Source organism: Callorhinus ursinus, unplaced genomic scaffold (assembly GCF_003265705.2).
Source record: "Callorhinus ursinus isolate GAN/ISIS: 27379988/994484 unplaced genomic scaffold, GSC_fseal_2.0 scaffold75, whole genome shotgun sequence".
Lineage (NCBI taxonomy): Eukaryota > Metazoa > Chordata > Mammalia > Carnivora > Otariidae > Callorhinus > Callorhinus ursinus.
The window spans coordinates 3,801,336-3,823,431 of NW_027397137.1; the positions used below are offsets into that span (position 1 = coordinate 3,801,336).

Genomic DNA, 22,096 nt, shown 5'->3' on the forward strand with positions numbered 1-22,096 from the left:
TTGGGGTCACCCCCCAGTGCTCCCAGAGCCTCCCTCCTCTGCAGAGCCAAGCTGGGAAGGAGGGTGGTCTTCTCCACTCTGAGCCACTTAGTCACCTGGTCTCAGGGGCTCACAAAACCCCACGGACAGCCCTAGCCGGAACCTCCGCCCTTCAGGCCCCCAGACCAGTCCAAGGAGCCACAGAGGGTAGAGGTGGGGACGCAGAGCCCCCTCCTCACCACGCAGAGCCCCCTCCCTCCAGCCTGCACACCGAAAGCAAGCGGGAGTACTCGCAGATGCGGGGACCACAGACCTGGAGCCCCAAGAAAGTCACTCGAGATCCTAGGACCACAAGAGGAGAATCAGGAAGTGCCTGAGCTCAAAGATAAAGTTCAGACGTCAACAGACCTTGTGTATGCCAACGTCACTGGGAGATGCGGTGACAGAAAACATCCCATGTACACAGCAATGACAACAGAGCAGAAGATACGCAAGACTATGCTTAGGAGAACACCTGAGAACCTAAACCTGCCACCATGGGCCCAGAAGAGGACGGGTCTGGTTGGACAGGCACGTTGGGTCCTTGGGTAGGAGGGCCCAGCACTGCGAAGGTGACACCTCCCCACAGTAAGCCATGAAGCGCTCACGGAGCCCTCCTGGGGGCCCAGCACCTGTGATCATGACTCACGGCACAGCTGTGTGTCCGGGGTTCAAACCCTCAGCACTGCTGACATCTGGGGACGGGAACTCTTTGTTGCAGGGGGCAGGGGCTGTCCTGCCCATTGTGGGGTGTTTAGCAGTACCCGTGGCCTTGACCCAGTAGGATCCCAGCAGCACGCCCCTTTGACAGTCACGCTCCCAAACACATCTCCAGATCTTGCCAAATATGCCCTGGGGCACAAAATCGTCCCCCGTTGAAAACCCCTGATGTGTTCCCTGAGCCCTGGTCCTAGGCGATTTGTCAAGGCCCTTGGGCACCCGTGACAGCACAGGTGTGGGGAGGGGGGGACCTGGCGTAACTATTTCACACCCTCGTGGAGTAGACGCGCTATTCTGGAGACGAACATCAGGAAAAAAATGTGTCTATCTTGAGTTGAGCAGTGTGTGATGCTCTGAAGGGCAGGGTCCTGTGACACGAGGACAGAGGAAGTCCAGGCACGACCCGGGCCCCCCTGCCACCCAGATTCTAGATGTGGAAAGTGTGCCACGTGCATCAAAAGGCTGCAGCGTCCTTGGGCCCAGGGCCGATCCCAGCACAGCAGGACGCTACGGCAGAGGAGTCCCTGTCCCATAGCCACCCCCACGTGCCCTAGGGCCCCACAGACGGTGCACGCACCTGGATCGGTGGAATTGCCAGAAATAGTTTCCATTAACGAAGAAGACATTATTCGAACTGTTGTTCGAAGGACTGCACTGCGTCTCAGGAGACCTGAGTTTGTACCCCATTCTGTCTCTTGCCCATTGTGACCTTAAGCACGATCTCTGTGTGGCTTGGGTGCAGACTGTCAGCGGGCCGACCCATCACAGCCTCCTAGCCTCTGTTCTGGAGGAAGTGTCGTCTTCCGAGCAGTGAGCAGCTGTGGGCTGAGCCGGAGTCTTTGTGGGGTCTGCCAGTTTCCAGGGTGTAAATGCTCCCACGAACGCTGATTCTGAGCCGCCAATGTCTTAACAACAGATTTCTAAAATGCCTAAAAATGTAGAAATCAGCCTTCATGAGCTGGGATGAGCCGGCTTCAGCCCACAGGTGACAGGTGGTATGAACACTGTTCTGCGGGGAGAGGTCACCCCCTCTTCTTAGTGAGAAGAGGCCAGGACGGGCCTGCCGAGGACCACCACAGTAGGCACTGGAGCCGGGAGGGAAGCAGAGCTGGGGAGCAGCAGGGGAAAGTCTGGGACCTGGGCAGACTGTTCGATCCTGGGATCCCTCCGAGGCTGCGTCTCCTTCAAGCTCCCCACCCTGCCAGCGACTCTGGAGCCTGGACCATGCCTGGAGGGGGCTCACGCCTTGTCTCCCCAGCCTCCCTGTTCAACGGGATGCTTCTGCCTCTTCTGACCCCATTGGCTCAGCCACACGAGGAAGCCACACAAAGCCAGCACACCGTGCCACTGAGAGCAAATTTGCAGGCGGGCGTCCAACTATTAAGTCGGACTGAAGTTTTAGAGACGTAGGGGATTTTAGAGATGCTCCATCACAAGTGTAACCAGAATCCAGTCATGTCAAAAGACGTTTGCAAGTTGCTGCAGAACATTTCCAGAGTCGTTAGCTTTTCACCCCTGTTTGCTTCCAAGCAAATGCCACTTCTAACTGTTGAGGACCGTTTGCTTCTAAAACTTAAACCCCACAAAAATAAGCTAAGAATCACACACACACACACACACACACACACACACACACACACATCTTCTTAGTGAAGCCTGCAAGCAAAGAAGTTCCCTGAGAAGTCATTTGGAAAATGAATGATCTGGAAACGTCAGATCTCTCCTTCTCTCTGCAAAAGTGTATTTCTTTCAACTATGAACTCAGTATCTTTCACTGCGTGCCATCCATAATGAGGTAACCATTCCTCAGTGCAATAAACCAGAGTATTCTCCCAAGAAGCCATAGCACAAAACCAACATAAACCCCAACGGAGAAATACTTGTGAAGAGCTCCCTGCAGGGAGAGCCCGCAAAACGCCTCCCAGAAGGACAATGCAGTTGCGTTTAGTGATTGATTTTGGAAAATGCGCGTTTTATTTGCCCTCGGGGATCCGTGGACCACTTTTCCGTCCTTGATCTGGGAACAGCTAGGAAGGGCTGAGTGTGTGCCGTGGTCCACTTCATGGTTAAACACTGGGGCCCCCAGAGCGCATTATCCGGGAGAACTACAGCCAGCCTTGAGGAAAAGGTGAGGAAACACCAAATACGTCATTTCCAATCTGCTTCTCAAACACGTGGTCCGTGGGGCATCACCTGGGAGCTTGTTAGAAATGCAGAGGCTCGGGCCCCTCACCGGCCCGCTGGACCAGAAGCTGCATTTTAGCACCGTCCCCTGGGGGTCTGCATGCCCGCCAACCAGGAACGGTGCTGTTTGCCTTGACGTGTGTATGATGCGAAGCGCCCTCAGGAGATGAAGAAGGGGAAAGCAGGGAGGGGACCCAGCAACGTGAGGACACGCCGTCTTGTTCCAGGAATCTGCTACCTGCATCCCCCCGGGGTCCTGGGGACAGCACCGCAGGCTCGGACCCTGCCCTGGAGGAGCTCCCGCCGCGGGCGGGTGGGTGGGACGGTGAGCGGGGAGCTGAGTATGGCAGGTGCAGCCCAGAAAAACGCACCACCTGTTCCTCGTTCAGACCGGACCGAGCCCCTTCCCCCGAGTGTAATGGCTTATAATGTATTTCACAGCTGGTTTTATTGTGGTAATAAACCTACTGGCGCTCAGTTATAATCCTCCTTATGTTATTAACATACCCTGCAACTGTCAAAGTTCATACCTTTGGGGCACGATGAAAAACTTTTATCCTGCATCTGCAAAAGGCAATAAAACCCAGTAATGTCGTGTAACCTATTTTACACACTCTCACAAACCCAAATTCTAGGCACCTGTTTTCCAATCTATTTCACTCGGCAGATGTGTTCTGGGTCGCTGCTGTATAAAATGGACCTGAGTGGACTGAGGCGGACGGTGGCGGCCACAACCAAGCAAAGGCTTATTCCTTGGAGGTCGTGTGGTTAAGTACATTCCTGCTTCATCTCGTGGAATCCTCAGGGCCTCTCTGACATCACCCAACACTCAGGGACCGTCAGGAAGCCGGCTGGCTGGAAGGCTAGACACCTGGACACATCAGCTCGAGGGTCCTGACCGCTGTGACCCTGAGACACGTCAAAGGGGCTCCAAGCCGGTGGTTCTCAAAGTGTGGTCCCTAGGCCAGCAGCACCTGCATCCCCTGAGGGCTTGTGATAAATGCACCCACGGAGGTCCCACCCCAGACTCAGGGGATCAGACACTCTGGGGGTGGAGCCCAGGAATCTGTGTCTTAACAAGCCCGCCAGGTGATTCTGGTGCTCGCCCGAGTGTGAGAACCACTGCTGGAGGAAAACTTGCTTTGTAAAGGAATCCCACTGCAAATCCCTTACAGAGACGGCCCCTTGAAGTTGCGGACCAGGCGCTGGCGTCAGCTTTGCTCAAAGGCAAGACCCCTATATGACAGGAAGATGGTCCCATGACTTTATTTAGACTCATACACATGTGTGCATTCATGCACTTGTGTGTCTATATACGTATTTGTTTCTTCTTATACTTTCGGTGAAGAATAGCAGGTTCTTCACCGCGCAGAAATTCCCAGGCCAGTCTGAGGCTCTGCAGAGCAGTAGCCCCATCCCCACGGCAGCTCCTGGGACTCCATCCTCAAGGGGGCCTCTGGGTGTTTGCGGCTTTGCCCAGAGGCTCACTATGAGCTCTGAGCCTAAGTTCTTGCTGCCGAGTCCAGATGTGGGAGGAAACCACACCATCTGCCCACAGGCAACAGGGGAACTTCAGCGGTCACACGGCGTGGGCCCCTCTGCCCGCAGTCGCCTGCTCTGCTCTCACGTGGCTGTGACAAAAGCAACAGGCCTCCCGGGTGGGACGTGGGGCTGCCCGGGCGGGACCTGAGCAAACCACCGTACTCCCTCTGGTTTGCCCCTGGGTAAAATCCAAAGTACAGGGAAGCTGGAGGCATGGGTAGGGTGTCACTTGAAAGTCATTCTCGTCTCCTCCCGATGGCCGGGAAAAAGGACCACAGGACGGATGTGCACCCGGGGACGGGGCCCGGGGAACAGAGAGGGGCCCCAGGAGTGTACGCACAGCCCGGCTCGGGGCTAGACCCGAGCGGTGCAGCATGCACAGGTGGGCTCACAAAACTGGCAACTCTTCCCCAGGCTCTCCCTGCCGGAAGTGTTCCTTTAGCGTTCATTGTTAAGTGTCTGCACTGTGCCAGGCTCTGTGCCAAGGGCTAGGTATGCAGTGGCTGAGCTGGATGGCTTCCAGTTGCCTCTCTGTCCCCAAGCTGACCCATGTGGACACATCACCCAGGTTCCTGCGCCCTTGGGCCGATGGGGAGCCCGGGGGACGATGGCATGAAGGAGGACGCTGGATTTGGGGTATCTATTTCCACAGCTTGCTCCCTTGCAAGGTTTCCCTCATCTTTGTAAATAGTCCCTTTCAAGCTACCCTCACGGGGGGGAGGGGGGGTTCTTTCCTGCCACAACCTTGGAACCAGTTCAAGAGTGGCTCAAGAAACAGCTCCTCCCATTATCGGATCCTGGATTACTCACACGTGCAACACGTACGTGGTCACCTCCTTGCCTGTTGGGAGAGGAAGTAGGTCGCCCATGGCATGCAGTAGCGTCCCTATCGCTCACGTTCACACTGCTGATGGCAAGGGATAGGGGCATCCCCAGCTGCAGCTCTCCGTTACCATAACTACTAGTAATGACACAGACTGCACATCCCCTGGCCTCTCGGGGCCCTGGAGGCACACACCCCGGGAAAGAGAAATGCAAAACTGTGGACATATAAACGAGAGCAAGCGCAGGGAGTCAGTGGTGCTCCTCGGGTGATCACTGGGCGGATGAGCGGAGGACCAAGCATGGGTCTGCTTGTTAGGGAGGCAGAGCCGAGGGCCAATTAAAATGCTCAACTCCAGGAGAGGGTGCTGGAGGAAGGGAGTGAGAAGTAGAGAGGCACACAGCGGAGACATTTGGGCGGAAATGGATGAGGAGCTGAAGATTTGGAATTGCAAATTCCCCTGAAGCCGCACATCTGCAGAGGAGCATCCCCTCCCCTCCCTCCTCTCCCGCCCCTTCCCTCTCCTCCTGTCCCTCCTCCCTTTTGCCTCCACTCCTCCCCCGTGGAACGGAACCAACGTTTCTCTGCTACAAAAGCCTCCCTACACCTGCTCCTGGGCGAGTTGCCTCAGATCCGATGCTAGTTCTCTGGACACCCACCACCTCTCATCGCTCCGGTGCCAGAGAGGAGTTGAGTCCAAGGGAGCCCGGGCTGGGGGCGGGGGGCACGGACCTTTCCAGGAGGGAGCTGCCCGCACAGGGGAGGACTGCGGGTCCCCCAGCGGCCCAGCAGGAACCTGGGAGCAAGTGCCAGACCAAATGGGATGGCATAAGTCAAGATTCGCTCAAGTGTTTGACGTAGCCCCCCTGGCCTGGGATTTACACGTTGACTTAAGCCCCAAAGGTGTGGTTAATAAGTCACCAGGTTGACTACTTGAAGTCTGAACAAGGGTGTTATAGAGCTAATGAGGTGAAACAGTCTGGGGTCCCAGCCTGCCGTACAGGACAGAAGTCAAAGGCTCCGGGACACAGAAGTGTTCTTTGCAAGTGACCCAGCCGCGCCCTCATCACAGCCTCTCCCCGGCGGGAGCCCAGAGGACAAGACCACACAGAGGTCCTTACGGAGCCCTGGGGGCTGTCCTCTGCAGCCTGGAGGGGATGCTGGGGGGTACAGAGCTGGCACTGGATTCCGACCTCTGCAGGAATAATGGGACCCCAGAGTGGGAGCAGTGCCCAAGCACCAGGGACCAGGCGGGCCCCAACGCCTCAAGGAGGCATGCGTATGGCAAGACAACAGTGACTTGGCATGTGTGTTGCTGGCTCCTTGCTCACGGGAGTCCCCAGGCACGAAGGAGATGCCTACCCAGTGCTGTGTGACACGTTCAGGTACGGGAAGCCCTGGTCTGCTGACGAGGAGCCCGACGCGTGCCTCCTTCCCAGATCCCAGACCGAAGCCAGTTTTCTACACCCAGTCCTCACGCCTCCAGAGAGACACTTTACGACGTGCCCCCTTGAATTGTCCTGCTGTGAGAGTATCATCTGTGTCCTGCTGGGATCCCGCTCTCGGAGGACAATGGGTCGGTGGGCCTTCCGTTCCGTGGGGGCAGTAGTCATTACACAGGCCATTATAAAAATAAATCGGGAAGCTCTCCTTAGCAGAGAACAAAGGGACGAAGAAAAGCCACACAAAGAGAGTCCAGGTGAAACAGAAACCCGAAATCAAAGTACATCGTGAAAGCTTCAGCTCGATTAGACACTATCTTGATAAAACAAAAACTATGAACATAGGTTACCTTTACCTTATATTTACCAAGATGCAAATGGTGCAAAACTGTAGCTGTACCCCGCCAAGACTTCATACCACCCGAACTAGAGTTGCAGGCTTCCCCAGGGGCAGGATTTCCAACCTCAGCCTGGAACTCCCTGATCGGCACTAGCCGGTGGCCGGCGGGATGAGACCCCCTGCCTTCCCATGGGAAGGCGACCTTGCCCGGAACCACTCTTCGTCTTTTGCTAATAATTCCCTTGTCCTACCCATTTCTGCCTACAAAAGCCTTCCATTTCCTGCAACCCCTTGGAGCTCCTTTCCACTTGTCCAGTGGGTTGCTGCCCCATACGTGAATCCCCCAATAAAGCCAATTAGATCTTTCCATTTACTCAGTTGAGGTTTTGTTCTTGATCATCCTAAAACCCGTGTCGTTTCCTAGGTGATAAGAGATATTTGCTTTATGACCCTGGTTCCTGACACAAAGCTCCTAGCTCCCTTGGAATTTCCTGGGTGATAGGAGTGTCTCTTGTTCTTTTTTTTTTTTTTAAGATTTTATTTATTTATTCATGAGAGACAGAGAGAGAGAAAGAAGCAGAGGGAGAAGTAGGCTCCCAAGGAGCAGGGAGCCCGATGAGGGACTCGATCCCAGGACCCTGGGATCATGACCTGAGCCGAAGTCAGACGCTTAACCATCTGAGCCACCCAGGTGCCCAGGAGTGTCTCTTGTTCTAACAAGGTGGCTCAGGATGGCTCCCAGATGGCCCTACCTGCCCACCCAAAACTGAGACCAAACCAAACAGCAAGCAAGAACTGGTATTCGTGCACCTGGCAGGAGAGAGAGCCCTGAGAGGCTGGATCCCTAGCTAGGGAGGGGAGCGTAGACAGGCTCCAGGCCATCCCTTTGGGTTGAATGAGCAGGTGGAGGAGCTTGTCTGAGATGGTGTCCCAAGAACCTCACCCAGGAAGGCAATCATGCAGGGAAGGATGTGGCCCCCAGGACAGCTCCAGCAGAGGGCAGAGGCCAAGGAGACAAAGCCACAGGGCTGGTGGAGGCCAGGGGACAGCCCCGGTGTTGGACATCCTGGAATATGAACTGTTTCCATCTTGAGGTCGAGAGGAATGTCGTGATTGTTCCATTCATGACAAAGACATTTGGCGAACAGGACTCTGCCCTCCCCAGCATTACACGCAGCGGGTTCCACACCTGGTGAGCTCCTTCTGGGCCCGGCCCTCCCGTGGATAACAGCTATCCACTCTGTGCAAGTTACAAAACAAGGCCCGGATGCCAGTGGAGAGGGGACAAAAGGCAGCCAGCTTCTTAGAAGAAAGCTGACAGCTACAGGAAAAGATGGTGAGCATGATGTCCATTCGTGTGGCTTCAGCCTGCAGCCGCTGCAACCGTGCAGAGTGACCTCGGCCCCGATGGCCCCTGCCTGGCCTGAAGGGCCAGAGGACTGGGTTCGGGGCAGACACAGCCCCGGAAGGTGAACGGAGAATCCAAGAGCAGAAAAAGCGAGAAAGGAGGACACTCAGATCCTGTGGCTACATCTGCCTGATTAGATTCACCAGACTGCAAAGTTCTGCTCATCAAGGACTCTGTCAAGAAAACAAAGAGGCAAGCCGCGGACAGACAGAAAACACACATCTGGGGAAGGATCCGTATCCAGAATAAAGATCTTTACAATCCAAAAAATAAGACAAGCCACTTAAAAACCAGAAAAGTATTTGAGAAGACGTTTCACAAAGGATGACGCGTAAACATCCAAAAAGCACATGCATTAACGCTCAGTATCACTTGCCTTAGCTAGAAAGAGCAATATGGACACAACTGATGAAATTTGAATGAAGGTGTGTGGACTAGGGAAATTCTAGCAAATCCTATCAGTGTGAGATTTCCTGATTTTGCTAATTACACGGTGGTTCCGTAAGAGAATGTCCTTATCTTTATAAAATATACTCTGAAATATTTAGGCGTATCTTACACTCAAATGATTCTGAAAAAAGTAGTAGCTGTCTACCCTAGCCCGCCTCACCTGTGGTTCCATTCTCCACGGTACGGTTGCGGCAGTTGAGAGAAAAACCCTCTGAAGCTCTGAGCTATAACACCAGTTTAGATTTCTTTCTAAGTCAGCATGATGGTACGTACGCTTTGTTCAAACCAAAATCTGACTTCTGGTCCACCACCCACACATCGTGCACCTGCTTTGTGAATGAATAATCTGAAGAACATCTTGTCCTTCAGATTCCCGTCAATGCCCCTGCTCCCCACATTCCTTTACGATAAAACTCGTGATTCCTGCCTATATGCTAATCTGTAATCTCTTGGGCTTTCACAAGATACAAAAAAAAAAAAAAGTATATAACTCTGTAAAAACTGTCCATTCTCCAGAGCACATTCTTCTCTGTGAAGAGCTTGTTTCCCAGGCAGCTGTCCTAACCGGGCCTGAAGAAAACTCTCTTTCTTTTTTTAGAGATTCTAAAAGGTTTATGCATTTTGTGTCGACGCAGTCAACCACCATCCAGAAGCAGATGATGTATCATTGGAAGGTCAAAAGTAGCCTAACCCTAGGTCAGAAAATCTATGTCACTCACCTCACTCCACCTCATCACGTGGGCATCTTATCTCCGGTCATCACAAGAAGGTTGAGCTCAGGGCAGTAAGATACTGTGTGAGACAGAGACCACATTCATGCAACTTTCATCACGCTATATTGTTACAATTGTTCCATTTTATTATTAGTTACTGTTGCTAATCTCTTACAGTTCCTGATTTATAAATTAAACTTTATTACATGTATCTATGTATAGGAGAACAGAAAGTCTATGCAGAGTTCGGTACTACCCATGGTTTCAGGCATCCGCCAGGAGTCTGGGAACATACTGCCCGCAGGTAAGGATGATTATGGAACTGCATGTATATGCTTACACACACATATACTGTGCTTTCTCTCTTTTTCATGCTCTCTTCCTAAAGCAAATGGAGCAAGATAGAAATGATTCCGGAGTCTGGATAAAGAATATACAAGTTCCTTTTACTATTCTTGCAACTTTTCTGTAAGATTGAAATTACATAAAAAAAAAAATTACAAAACATCAAAACCACCGGAAAATGTAAGGAAATTTTCAAGGACTGGTGGGGTTGTGTCAAAAGGACCAGAAGTGGGTAGGAGAGCTACCAGTGGCCAGAGCTGTCCATTTAAGCACTATAAAGGCAAGGATCACAGTGAGTTGAAACCACACCGAATCAATGAAAATCCGTGAGTCCACAAGGACTGCTCAAAAAAGAGAGATCCAGGACAGACCAACGTGCCAGCACTTGGAGCATCCATTAAACTAACATCCTGCTTTTAAAATTATTCAAGAGAAGGAAAGAAGCATTTATCCTGTCTTCCCAGGAGGACTATATTTCATGGGAACCAGAGAAATCCAAAACGTTCCTGCCTAATAAATGTAGAAGGGACAGTAGATTTAGAAGAACCGTTGCTCAACCATAATTGTAACCATTACAATCATGGTTGAACAACGGTGGTCCCAAAGATTTCAGGTCCCAATCCCTGGGATCTGTCAATCTTGCCTATTCAGAAAAAGGGTCTTTGCAGGGGTGATTAAACCTCTCAAGGGCCCTTACGAGAGAGGCGGAAGGAGATGTGGTGATCCAGACAGAAGAGGTGTCAGGAAATCAAGGAGCACCGGGGCCCCCAGGAGCTGCAACAACACGTCCTCCCCTACAGCTTCTGGGCTAGCACAGCCCTGCATAGCCCTCAGGTTTGGACTTCCAGCCCCCAGACCCGTGACAGAACTGCTGATTGAAGTCGCTCAGTTTATGGTAACTTATGACAGCAGCCCCAGGAAACTAACACAACAATGAAGGTGATCCAGACAACGATCATTAGCCCGTGTTGAAACCCGGAGGTAAGTGAGCCTGGAGCTTGGAGGCTCTACAGTACCAAAGCAACAGCATACACACCACTTTCAGCAGCAGGGGACTAACGCAGTCCAGACACACTCCTCTCCTGACCTGATGACATAGGAAGAACACAACGCACAGGATGGTGAATTTAGTCAGCCATTCACAAATGGTGAATCCACCAAGCCTTTAGCTGTAACTTCTAGGAATAAGAACTACTGGGGATAGCAGAACAAGCTAAGAGAGCCCAGACACATCCAGGAGCTGCGACATTCTGCGGGCAGCGGCTCGGTCTTGCAAACCAGTGATGTGGGAGGGACTGATCCCAATAAAGGGCATAAGACTCCCCAGCGCGAGGCCCTTCCACACCCTGACAGCGTGCCTCACACAGCGTGCTTCACCACAACCACCTAAGTCCCCTGTCCCTTCTCCCTCTGAGGCATTCAGACACCTGTCCCCTTGTGATGGGTGGTACTTAGAGCCAACGCAGGCACTTTTAGAACACACTAAGGGAGCGCCAATTAAGTTGAACTGGGGATGGATTTGGCAGTGTGGGTTTCTGGAAAATATGCACGTTCCTGATTTGTAGTAACTTCCACGTGTAATTCAGTTCTTGCTAGCTGCTCTGGAATAGCTTCCAGAAATACTCCTGCCACCCATTTTGGTGACTTGCCCAGCACTCTGACACATAGGTATGGGGTCAAAGGTCAGATCTCCACCTGTCCTTGTTTCCTCCCACGTCTATGGGAGTGGGGGAATGAGGTTTGAGGAGCACAGCGCCAGGCTCTAGTCTGTGGATATTACCTCAATCACCAGACACATAAAGTTGGACTCTCTCCCATCAGAAACGTGATGATGCAGCATATACAATATTTGATGTGAATCACACACAGTAGGATTTTATCAGACTGCATGTTGGTAGCACACAATCCTGACGCAGTTTCGTGAACCCCAAGATGTGGGTTGTTCTATCTCCTCAATGGTCAGTAATTATAAACCACACTAAAGGAATATCTGTGATGACTTCCCTGATCTCCCTACAGGAAATCTTGCAAAATTATTCTCATAAGAAGAGGCTAGCAAAGAGTATGCTGGCAAAAATGTAGAAGTGTTAGAATATCAGTATTCTGATAGTTTTCTAGATGTGCTATTTGTGGGTTCACCAGCTTTTTAGTTTGTAGTTTTTTTGAAATTTCTTACTCTAAAATAGTATCTGCCTTAATGCAATTTCATATTCATAATGTTCTGTGTGTTTTTGTAAAGAGGCCTGGATACCATGTTCATAATGCATTGGTCTTAAAAAAGCCCCATGTTTTGGGACCTAATGACCATAGATGCAGCACATGGTGCTGGGCACACCAACTACAGAGACCATTCTGGGGTGAACTGGAGACACCACCCTCCAAGCGACTCTGGGGATGGAGGAGGATGGATGGCGTGAACCTGGGGAGATGGGAGACGGTGGCGGGAGAGAAGGGGCTCCTCCAGAATCACATGTCTTCACAGTGGTGCTCGGCGAGCCAGGAGGGGCCCAGACAGCGTGAGTGTGGCCTAGGCGTTAGCCCCACTGCCCACCGGAGGACCTGAGGAGTGTGCATCAGAGGTCAGAGCCATGTCTGTGGGAAGCCCTGCCCCTTAACCATCTGCAGGGACCCCCGAAATCCACACTGTGTTGCTGAAGCCATGGAATGGGCAGAAGCAGCCCCTCCAGTGGCAGCTGATGGTTTCTTGCCCGAGCCCAAACTTAATTTTTTTTAAGACTTGATTGATTGATTGATTGATTGATTTGAGAGAGAGAGAGAGAGAGCTAGGGGGAGGAGCAGAGGGATAAGCAGACTCTGTACTGAGCATAGATTCCGACTTGGGGCTCAATCCCATAACCCCCAGATCGTGACCTGAGCTGAAATCAAGATTCAGATGCTCAACCGAGATGCCCAGGCGCCCTGCCCTAAGTCTGTGTACTGTGCTGTTTTGTGCACCTTGCACACAGAATTATTTTCTAGGGTCTTCGTAGCTCTCTCAAGGGAGATTGGAGAGAGAAGCTTTAGTAAGTGTTACTCTACGAGTGTGGCCAGAAGGCCACCTCCATGAACCATCTTCTGCAGTGTTAGGGGTGCACGACCCCGTTCTTTATCCCAGGAGAAAACAGGGCTGAACAACCACAGCCAAATAACCTGGAGACTTCCAGCTTAAAGAACTCGCAGAGGCTCATCCATAAACAAAGGATAAGGAAGACGTTTATTCAAACTGTGCACTATTTAACAACTAATAAGAAAGATTAATAATGGATTAGCATCAACGGGCCAAATAACAGAGCGTTTTGGGGATAAAATCTCCTATTCTTCCCACTCACGTCAGCTCACTCTAGTAGTTCTGACTGTTTACTTTCTTCTTCTTCAAAACTAACAATTCCTGGGGGGAGAAAAGAAACATGAGTATATTCCACACCCATTTTTTCTATTTTGAAATTCTGTGTGCTAACAGATCTTTTGCAATGAATAATATTATAAATATTAAGCATTTATCGGGCAAAAAATACAATGTTAAATTTTATCTTATACAGACTTTTGTAGTTTTTCTTTGGTACCAGTGTTAGGAGTACATTGGACAGTTAGGGAGTCAGGGCCAGGGTCCCCAACAAGAAAATACGGAGTCAGGACAGCTAAAATAAAACAGCACTGACATCTCATTTTGCAGCTTAGACAGGACCAGACCAACATTCTGCTTTGCAGCCTTTGCAGAAGTGACTTCTGCAAAATGTCCTAAAATAAGACAATTCACCACCAAAGCATTTGTCAATATCACGGGCAAGGGGCAGTTAAGACATAAGCCCCCAGATGGCAGCAAAAAAAGACAATCAGCACATGGACATTAACCTAATAGGTAGACAGATACCTGACCAGAGCCCTGATTGGCACGATTCAGCACACCCTGATTGCTTAAGATAGCGAAAGAGCTCATAAAAACCCCTAAACTTAGACTCTCCAAGGGCAAATCTCTCGGGACCCCTCCCTCTCCGGGAGCTTTCTGCTCTTGCTCAATAAACTTTGCTTTGCTGCCCACCACTCTCCGACTGGTCCACCTCTTCATCTTTTGAAGTGGTGTGACCAAGAACCACAGACCTAAGGGGACAAAAAATCCTGTAACACCAGCAATAAACTAAGCAAAAGATAAATTAAAGTCAATGCTGAGAATATGCCCGTGAGAGTGAGCTCAGTAACTATCTTTGCCTGCACACACTGTCCACATATGACCAGCTTTACAAATGTGAGGCGGCACTGCTCGGCCCTTGCATCAGTCAAAAGAAAGGCAAGGACTTGCTACATTCTGATAAGATGCTATCTTGAAAGTATCATGAAAGTTAGAGTTATTTTTTATTGTGAAGTAAACTCTATAACCCTCACTGCTGGCGATGAAAAGAGATTAGCAGGCTGAACCTCGGACATAATGTAGGAATCGTGTTAAAGCTTGAGCTCTTGTTATTGTCTTGAAACGTTTGCCTACCAGGCCCATTGTTTACTTTAGCCCGTTTTTCGTTTAAGGCATTCTGGCATTTTGGCATCTACCCTGGAAGGTGCGTAGCACCATCCCTCCCTTCTCCCCCACTGCCCCAGTCTCAGAAATACTTCTGATGCTGCCGCACTTGCTCCGTGCACCTTCCTGTACACAGCAGTCAGTGGTGGTCACACGGCGGGCACACGGCAGTCGAGTCACAGATTCTCCACGCGCTTCCCATCAGGCCCTTGGTGCCTCTAGTGCCCCCTGGTTGGGCAAGCAAGGTGTCCCCCCACCGAACGTGCTCAGGATCAGCCATAGCCTCCACGTAGGGAGCATCCATATACCACTTAAATGCTCTGCAGATGCAGGCCTCCTCCATCCTCACAAACCTCAGGGCACTGGGGACAAATGCAGGATGCAGTGGGGTACAAGCAGGAGGTCCCCCCCGGCTGCTGCTGGGAAACCCTGGCGTCAGCCCCTGCACTCTCAGCCACAGGCCGCCAAGCCACCAGCACAGGCTTCTTCGGTGCCCCACGACGTAGTTCGACTCACTTGCCAACAAAAGCCTAACTCTATGTGCGCCTAACACTTTGAGATAGAAACCTGTTTTACAGTTCGTTATTGCAGAGATTATCTTCAAAAAAATGGGGAGTACAAATCTTCAAAAAAGGTATTTGTTCTTAATTTTCAATAGAGACAGACTAACCTGCACGGGGTCCCCAGCCCAGCAACCACCAGACCACTGGGTCCCTCACCACCAAGATACCTGCCTTAAACCAGACACAAGAAACTGGGCTCCAAGAAGAAAGCCCTCTCTGAACTCCCTGGGGATGCCGACAGCACTTGGAAGGTTTTTCAAAGATTCTAGGAACCTGAAGCCTCAAGCAGACTGAAAGTCGAATCCCTGGCCTGTGACCTGCAGATGCAGAAGCTTCTGGATTAATAGTACATTCAAACCCACTTAAAAAGGGCTGATTCCCAGCACTGCTGGCCCCTAATCAGACTCCTGTGATTCGACCGTGGTAAAATCAGGTAAAAAAAAAAAAAAATGAAGTCATGTTATAAATCTCTAGTGAGACTCTGCAGCCTAAGGCTGCTCTTTTGGTAAAAATGGAGATAATTAGCATGTGACAGAGAGCGAGAGGCTGTGCAGGGCAGCAGGCCCCCCCCCCCCCTGCCCCGCACAGTCAGGGGTTTGTCGGAGAGTGCCTGAGAGAGCAACATCCCCGTGGCCCCTGAGATCTTGTCCCAGTCCCCAGGGCAGCCCACGGACGCCAAGGTCAAAGACAGGAGAACCCGAGAGCCCTCCTCAGTGTGCGCCCGCCTCCTCCCGGGGCCCGAGTGCATGCTCACCCTGGTCGACGGCGTCATATCGGAAATCCTCTCGGCCCTCCTCCCAGGTGCCATCTCCGTGGTCCTGCCCAGGCCTCATGGAGTCGGTCTCCCCCTCGGAAACATCTGCCAGAGCCTGGCCCTCCTCCGAGAGCTCCCCACCACCTGACATGAAGCCACAGGAACCACTCTCACGGAGGCTGCGGGCCTGGGTCTCAGACGGCTGCTTCCTGGCCTGTCAGCGCCCACTCCCTCCTGCTGATAGTGTGCCCGCCACCCCCTTCGGGGACCCCCTCTCCTGTTTGAAGTCACCCAGTCCAGCCCAGATCTGGAGTGCCCATGCCCTGTCTCGGCGAGGGGTTCAGATGGGGCACGTCTACGTCCCACCGAGAAGCCACACTCTGTTCCCCAGGGAACAGGGCTGATGGGTGACAATTCGAGAGTCGATGAGCACTGCTTTCCAAAGGGAAGGGAATGCCCATAAGCAGAGACCAGAGAGGGGAGGCCTGACCCTGCCATGCCTGAGGCTGTCTCCACCCCAGACCTCTCTGGCTGGAGGAACCCCAATACATTAGGACCCCTGCCCGGTGTAGCCTTCTCTAACAGCCCCCGGCACCTCAGCTACTTCTCAGGAGGACCCCCGGGGTGGGGACGGCCAGCTGCGGCTGTCACCGGGCTGCTCTCAGCCCTGGCCCAGGCTCAGGCCCGCAGCAGTCGCTGACCAAGGGGGGCGGGCTCTTAGCAGCAGCGCTTGCCGTGGGACCAACCAGTTGTCCGTCTAGCCGGTCAGTCCCACTGCCCCCCCCGCCGCCCCCAGGAGGGTCCAACCCCCCACCTCATCCCGCACACGGAACAGGCCCACAGAGAGCAGGCGCCCAGCGCTGGTGCCCCGGGGGTGCCCCGTACCCTCGGGTCCTGGAGCCTCTTCTGGGCCAGGCCCGTCCGTAGGCGGCTGCTCGTTGGGGAGGGCTGGGGGCCACAGAGCCAGCTCTGTGATTTTGGTGGCCCTCCATTTGGGAACCACGGTCATCATCATCGTCTCCTCCCCCTCTTCCTCTTCTCCTCTTTCCTAATTTACCAGAAATGTGAGATTACCAGCATGTGTGTACACGGGGGGGCACTCGGCCACCAGGATGGCAGGCTCAGTGGTCCGCCCCGCTGTCAGCTGCCCCCGCTGGGATCTCGGCTCAAAGGTGGATCTTGGACACGCCAGGACGAGGCGCAGACAGGCATCGCCACGTGGCACGTTCCTGCTCCTGCTCCTGCCGCGAGTGGCTTCCGGACCTGACACTCCCAGCCTTCTGGAGCAGTTCAGAAGTGACCGACACCAGCTGTGGCTCTCAGCTGCTCGGCCACATTGTCCAGGTCTCAGATTCCTTGTGTATAATTAGCTAGCCTCCCTGGCAGGAAAGGGCTGGAGTCATCCTAAGACCACCATACAGCATGGAAGGGCCTGAATACTAAAGCTGTAGAATCAAGGATTATGGGGGAAATGAAATCCCATGAAAGCAGAGGGAGAGTTGATCTCTTTAAACATGGGATCTTTTGTAAGAGTGTACAATTCCGGCAACTGAGCAGCCGGCACACGCCCACTGGGCCGAGCGTGCCAGCCTATTCCCCAGTTTTGTAACTGTCACAAATTTCCCAAGATCTGAGTATCAATAAATGTGGGAAACGTCACCGTCACCTAGAGGATGATTCCTATGACAAAGAGTGACAGAGACCTACCTATTACTTCCACTGAGTCGCTCAGAACTAGATGGCTTGGTTGCCAAATTTCTGAGCTCCATCCCCCATGAAGGGTGATCCCAGTGCCCTAGAATCACCGGGGGGCTAGTGAAAACAGGGGTCGGAGCTTCTGCGTCAGGACGTCGTGGGTGGGGCCCTATCACCTGCGTCTCTAGCAGATGCGCAGGTGATGCGATGCTGCAGGCCCCGGACCACACCTGGAGAGCCGCCGCGGAGCACCTGCCATCTCGCGTCCTCTGTGCACCAGGACACCCGGTTTCTCTGCTTATCACAGCTCCGGTCGTCATCCCAGAAAGCTCAGGTGCGGCCTTGGAGTAAGGCCCTCAGGTTGTGTTTAACTCCCCAGGCTTATTCCTGAACAGGAGCGGTTCTGGGGGCTTATAGCAATGGCCAGCTTCTCCCCCTGACCACAGCTGCACGGGGGCTTCTGCGGAAATGGTGACGTGATACTGGTTGGTTCTGGGAATTCGGGTCTGGACCGAGGCACGCGCACACAGGGAGATGACAGCACAAATGTTGCCAAGAGCTGGCATGACTTCCATGTGACTTGATGGGATCTGTGGGCTCAATACCCCCAGGCAGCTCTTTGGCCTACAGACAGAGGATGCTTTATGCACTCTGCCACTCACCGCATGTGTTAGACGGTACTCCCCATGCTGCTCACATCCGATATCAAACACGTACTTTCCAGGGCCGACAGGCTGCGGGCAAAGAGAGACCAAGAAGGGCTTCACTCTTCACCACTCCACGGAGCACGTTCACCACCCAACGGAGCATGCAAACTGCCGCAGAGATGTCACCTCCAGAAAACCTGCCCCAAGTCAGGCAGTGGGACAGCCAATGCGGATTAAAGACAGCTTTTATGAACTGATGGCCAATGGAATTACCAAGTATAGAGCCTGTTTGCTTCGTTATTTAAACTTTAGTTTTATCTTTACAAAAGTAATGTATTTATTACAAAAATTTCACTAAGTCCAGACCCACAGGCAAACGAGGTAGAGATAGAAGTGCTAATAATATTGTGACATGGTCTTGGGGCCCCTGGTTGGCTCAGCTGGTTAAGCATCTGACTCTTGATTTCGGCTCAGGTCATGAGATCGAGCCCCTCCACAGGCTCCGCAGTAGGCGTGGAGTCTGCTGGAGATTCTTTCTCTCCCTTTGCCTCTGCCCCTCCCCCTGCTGCCCTCTAAATAAATAAATAAATAAATCTTTAAAAAATGTATATTGTGACATAGTCTTTATAGCCTTATTCCTTATTTCTAGTACACAGATTTTTCTAAATAAAAGTTTGACCGTAATTACACACACTGACTCATACTCTACTTCTACTTAGAAACATGGCATAAATGAATTCCCATGTTTACCAACAGTCTTCCACAATGCCAGTTCTCAATCTGGTATTTTCTTTCACTTAAGAATTAGAATCTATTTTACCCACCTACTATTGTTAATATTTGGCACGCCGATGCTATCCCGACAAAGACCACTGCAGGAGACACATTCGGAGTCATGTCTTATGTACATTTTTGATATTTTCCTCAGGGAAGTTTTCAGAAGTGGAATTTCTTGTATACACACACACACACACACACACACACACACACAGTGTGTACATATATACTCACAAAATATATAGGCACACCTATTTTTTTATATATTGACCAGAATAAGGCTCCAATAATTCTCTTTCCCACAACAGCACTGAAGAGCCCCTTGTCTTCAAACAAGGGGCTCTTATTTTTCCTGGGCATTAACATTTTGCTCTATCTTTACATTTTTTCAAGATATATAAAACAGGATCTCATCATGAAGTCACATCTTTAAGCTATTAGTAGGGTTGGATTTTTTTCAACATTTTTGACCACTTAAATCACATTGATGGATGCAAATGCTTTATGTATTTATATTTAATGTTACAAATATCCTAACCCCGTTGGTAATTTATCTCTTAAATTTTCTTTATGGCGCGTTCTAATCAATAAGGGATTACGTTTAGCAAGCAAAATCTGTTGGGTTTTCCCTTATATTTCTGTTTGGAAAGTCCTCTTTCCTCATTTCAAAGTTAATGAACATTGACCTATTTTTTCCCCGCGGTTTTGTTTACATTTCAACCTTCACTCCCTCTAGTGCGTGTCTTCATCTCACGCTGGACGACAAACTGACTTTGTTTTTCTCCCAAATGGTTATCAAGCTGTCTGAGCGCCACCCCTTGACTTCTCCCTATATCATGTCCTCATTAGTTTAAAGGACGCCCTTGTCAGGAGCTAAATTATCGTATGCACTTGAATCTGTCCCTAGACTTTCTAATCTGCTTACAGATTTCCCCATGGAGATCAATGAAGCAGATTAGAAGGTCTAGGGACAGATTCAAGTGCATACGGTAATGCACTTATTAAAGTATGTTTTAACAACTTGTCGGCAAGGATACGAACAGGTAATTCTCTGAGGAAGATAGTCAAACCAGTAGCAAAATTGTGTGAAGACGCTGGACTTCACTAGGAATCGGGAAAATGCACATTAAAACAACAAGACCTTTTTTATCCATCAGATTTGCAAAAACATTAAAGACTGGTGACATCCAACATTGGAGACTATGTGACAGAGGCTCTCAGAGTCTATTCACCAGAGTATGAACCGGCAGAGCCCTTTAGAGCAACTGTGGCAATATCAGTCATGATTCAAAATGTCAATATTTGTAGACTCAGCAATGGCAGTATCTAACCTATGTAAATATTCCCAAATGCGCAAAAAGAGAGATGTCTCTGTGCATATTTCTGTGGCCCGATGTAATGCGATCCTATTTACATAGTGACAGCCCCGTGCTGTCCGTAAGCGTTTGCGCACGTGCCGCACAGAAAGATGTGCGGAGGGTCCCACGCCGGGGGGAGAAGGGAGGGTTGGAATTCAGGTGGGCAGTGGAGCGCCGAGCATCTGGGGGCTTTACAAGTGGAACGGAAGCTGACCCTTGAACAACGCAGGTCTGAACTGCACCGGTCCGCTTATATGCGGATTTTTTTCAATAAATACAGAGCAGTGCTATAAATGTGCTTTCTCCCCCTTATGATTTTCTTAATAACATTTCCTTTCCTCTAGCTTACCGTATTATAAGAATATAGTACATAATACATATGTAAAGTATGTGGCTTGCTTGGTGGTTAAGAATACAGTGTATAACACCTGTAACATACAAAGTATGTGTTAGTCGACTGTTTATGTCGTCAGTAAGGCTCCCGGTCAACAGCATGCTCTTGGTAGTTAAGTTTTGGGGGAGTCAAATTCTATGTGGATCTTCGACTGTGCGGGGGCGGAGGGCGGAGATCAGGGGTCAGTGCCCCTGACCCCTGCATTGTTCAAGGGTCAACGGTACTTGTGTGCTATTTGCATAGTTTTCACTAACTAGCAGAACAAAGCTCTTGTTCTCCAGGTTAGTCTAGGCTCAGCTGCATTCATTGATTCTTCCCGATTAACTTCTGTCAAATTCTCTTTCCCTCCACACAGCTCCCCGGGGCCAAAAAATATCCCATGAAAATTTTGCTGAGAATTACATAGGCAACATATAGATTTGGGGAGGATGTGCTGCTCTACAAAGACTTAAAAGTAGAATCTGTAATTAGGGAATGAATTTTATGTAAATGAAAACTGAGTTTTAAGAGAGTCTGAGGTGACTTCATTAAATTAGTTCAATATTGCCTACATCAATTTTTTTTAAAGATTTATTTATCTGAGAGAGAGAGAGCAGGGGGAGGGGCAGAGGGAAAGGGAGAGTCCTCAAGCAGACTCCCCACTGAGCACAGAGCCTGATGTGGGACTCAATCTCAGGACCTGAGATGAAACCAAGAATCAGATGCTTAATCAACTGTGCCACCCTGGCGCCCCCCTCTACGTCAACTTCTACTGCCTTTAATTTGCTCGGCAAACTCTTCAGGGAAAGTTTCTGGCCAACGCCGGCTCGCAGACACGAGGAACGCCAGCATGGTGGGGGCTGAATATGCAGAGCTTCTCTGCATCCCAGCAAGGCTTAGCACAGCCATAGAGCCCTCCAAACAGAAATGACCAATTGTGGCCGCCTGGGTGGCTCAGTTGGTTGAGTGACTGCCTTCGGCTCAGGTCATGGTCCTGGAGTCCCGGGATCAAATCCTGCATCGGGCTCCCTGCTCAGCGGGGAGTCCGCTTCTCCCTCTGACCCTCCCCCCTCTCATGCGCTCTCTCTCTCTCTCTCATTCTCGCTCTCTCAAATAAATAAATAAATAAAATCTTAAAAAAAAAAAAAGAAATGACCAATTGTGAGCACTGCGGACTGGACACCTTCATGCCCAAGTCCACGCCCAGGGTGGGTGGGCTAGCCTGCAGCAAGGAAGAAGCTCGTGGGTCTGCTTTCCCAGGGCTCCAGCCCCGTGCCTCCCAGGGCAAAGAAAGTCCAAACACCCATATGCTCAACCACAGGAAATGTTTCACGTCTGATCTACCCATGATGAGGAGCACGTATGAGAGGCAGGATGCCCCGGTGTTATAACGATGGGATGGATCACTGCCCGGTGAGAGGGGGGATTTTGGTG

The 22,096-nt window shown here is 51.0% G+C and overlaps 1 protein-coding gene across 4 annotated transcripts in view; it reads right to left on the reverse strand.

Annotated features, from left to right (window-relative positions):
• Window positions 1-22,096, reverse strand: part of RSPH1 (radial spoke head component 1) — a 45,637-nt gene that overhangs the window by 14,969 nt on the left and 8,572 nt on the right. For 3 of the 4 annotated variants that reach the window (XM_073887024.1, XM_073887026.1, XM_073887025.1), the window contains 3 exons: window positions 18,170-18,241; window positions 16,698-16,860; window positions 15,813-15,956 (listed from right to left, as the gene is read on the reverse strand). In XM_073887024.1, the coding sequence (XP_073743125.1) occupies window positions 15,813-15,956; window positions 16,698-16,860; window positions 18,170-18,241 (379 nt within the window). Of the gene's footprint in view, window positions 1-13,176; window positions 13,374-15,812; window positions 15,957-16,697; window positions 16,861-18,169; window positions 18,242-22,096 lie in introns of those variants that run through there. The other variant, XM_025863542.2, reaches the window with a different exon arrangement.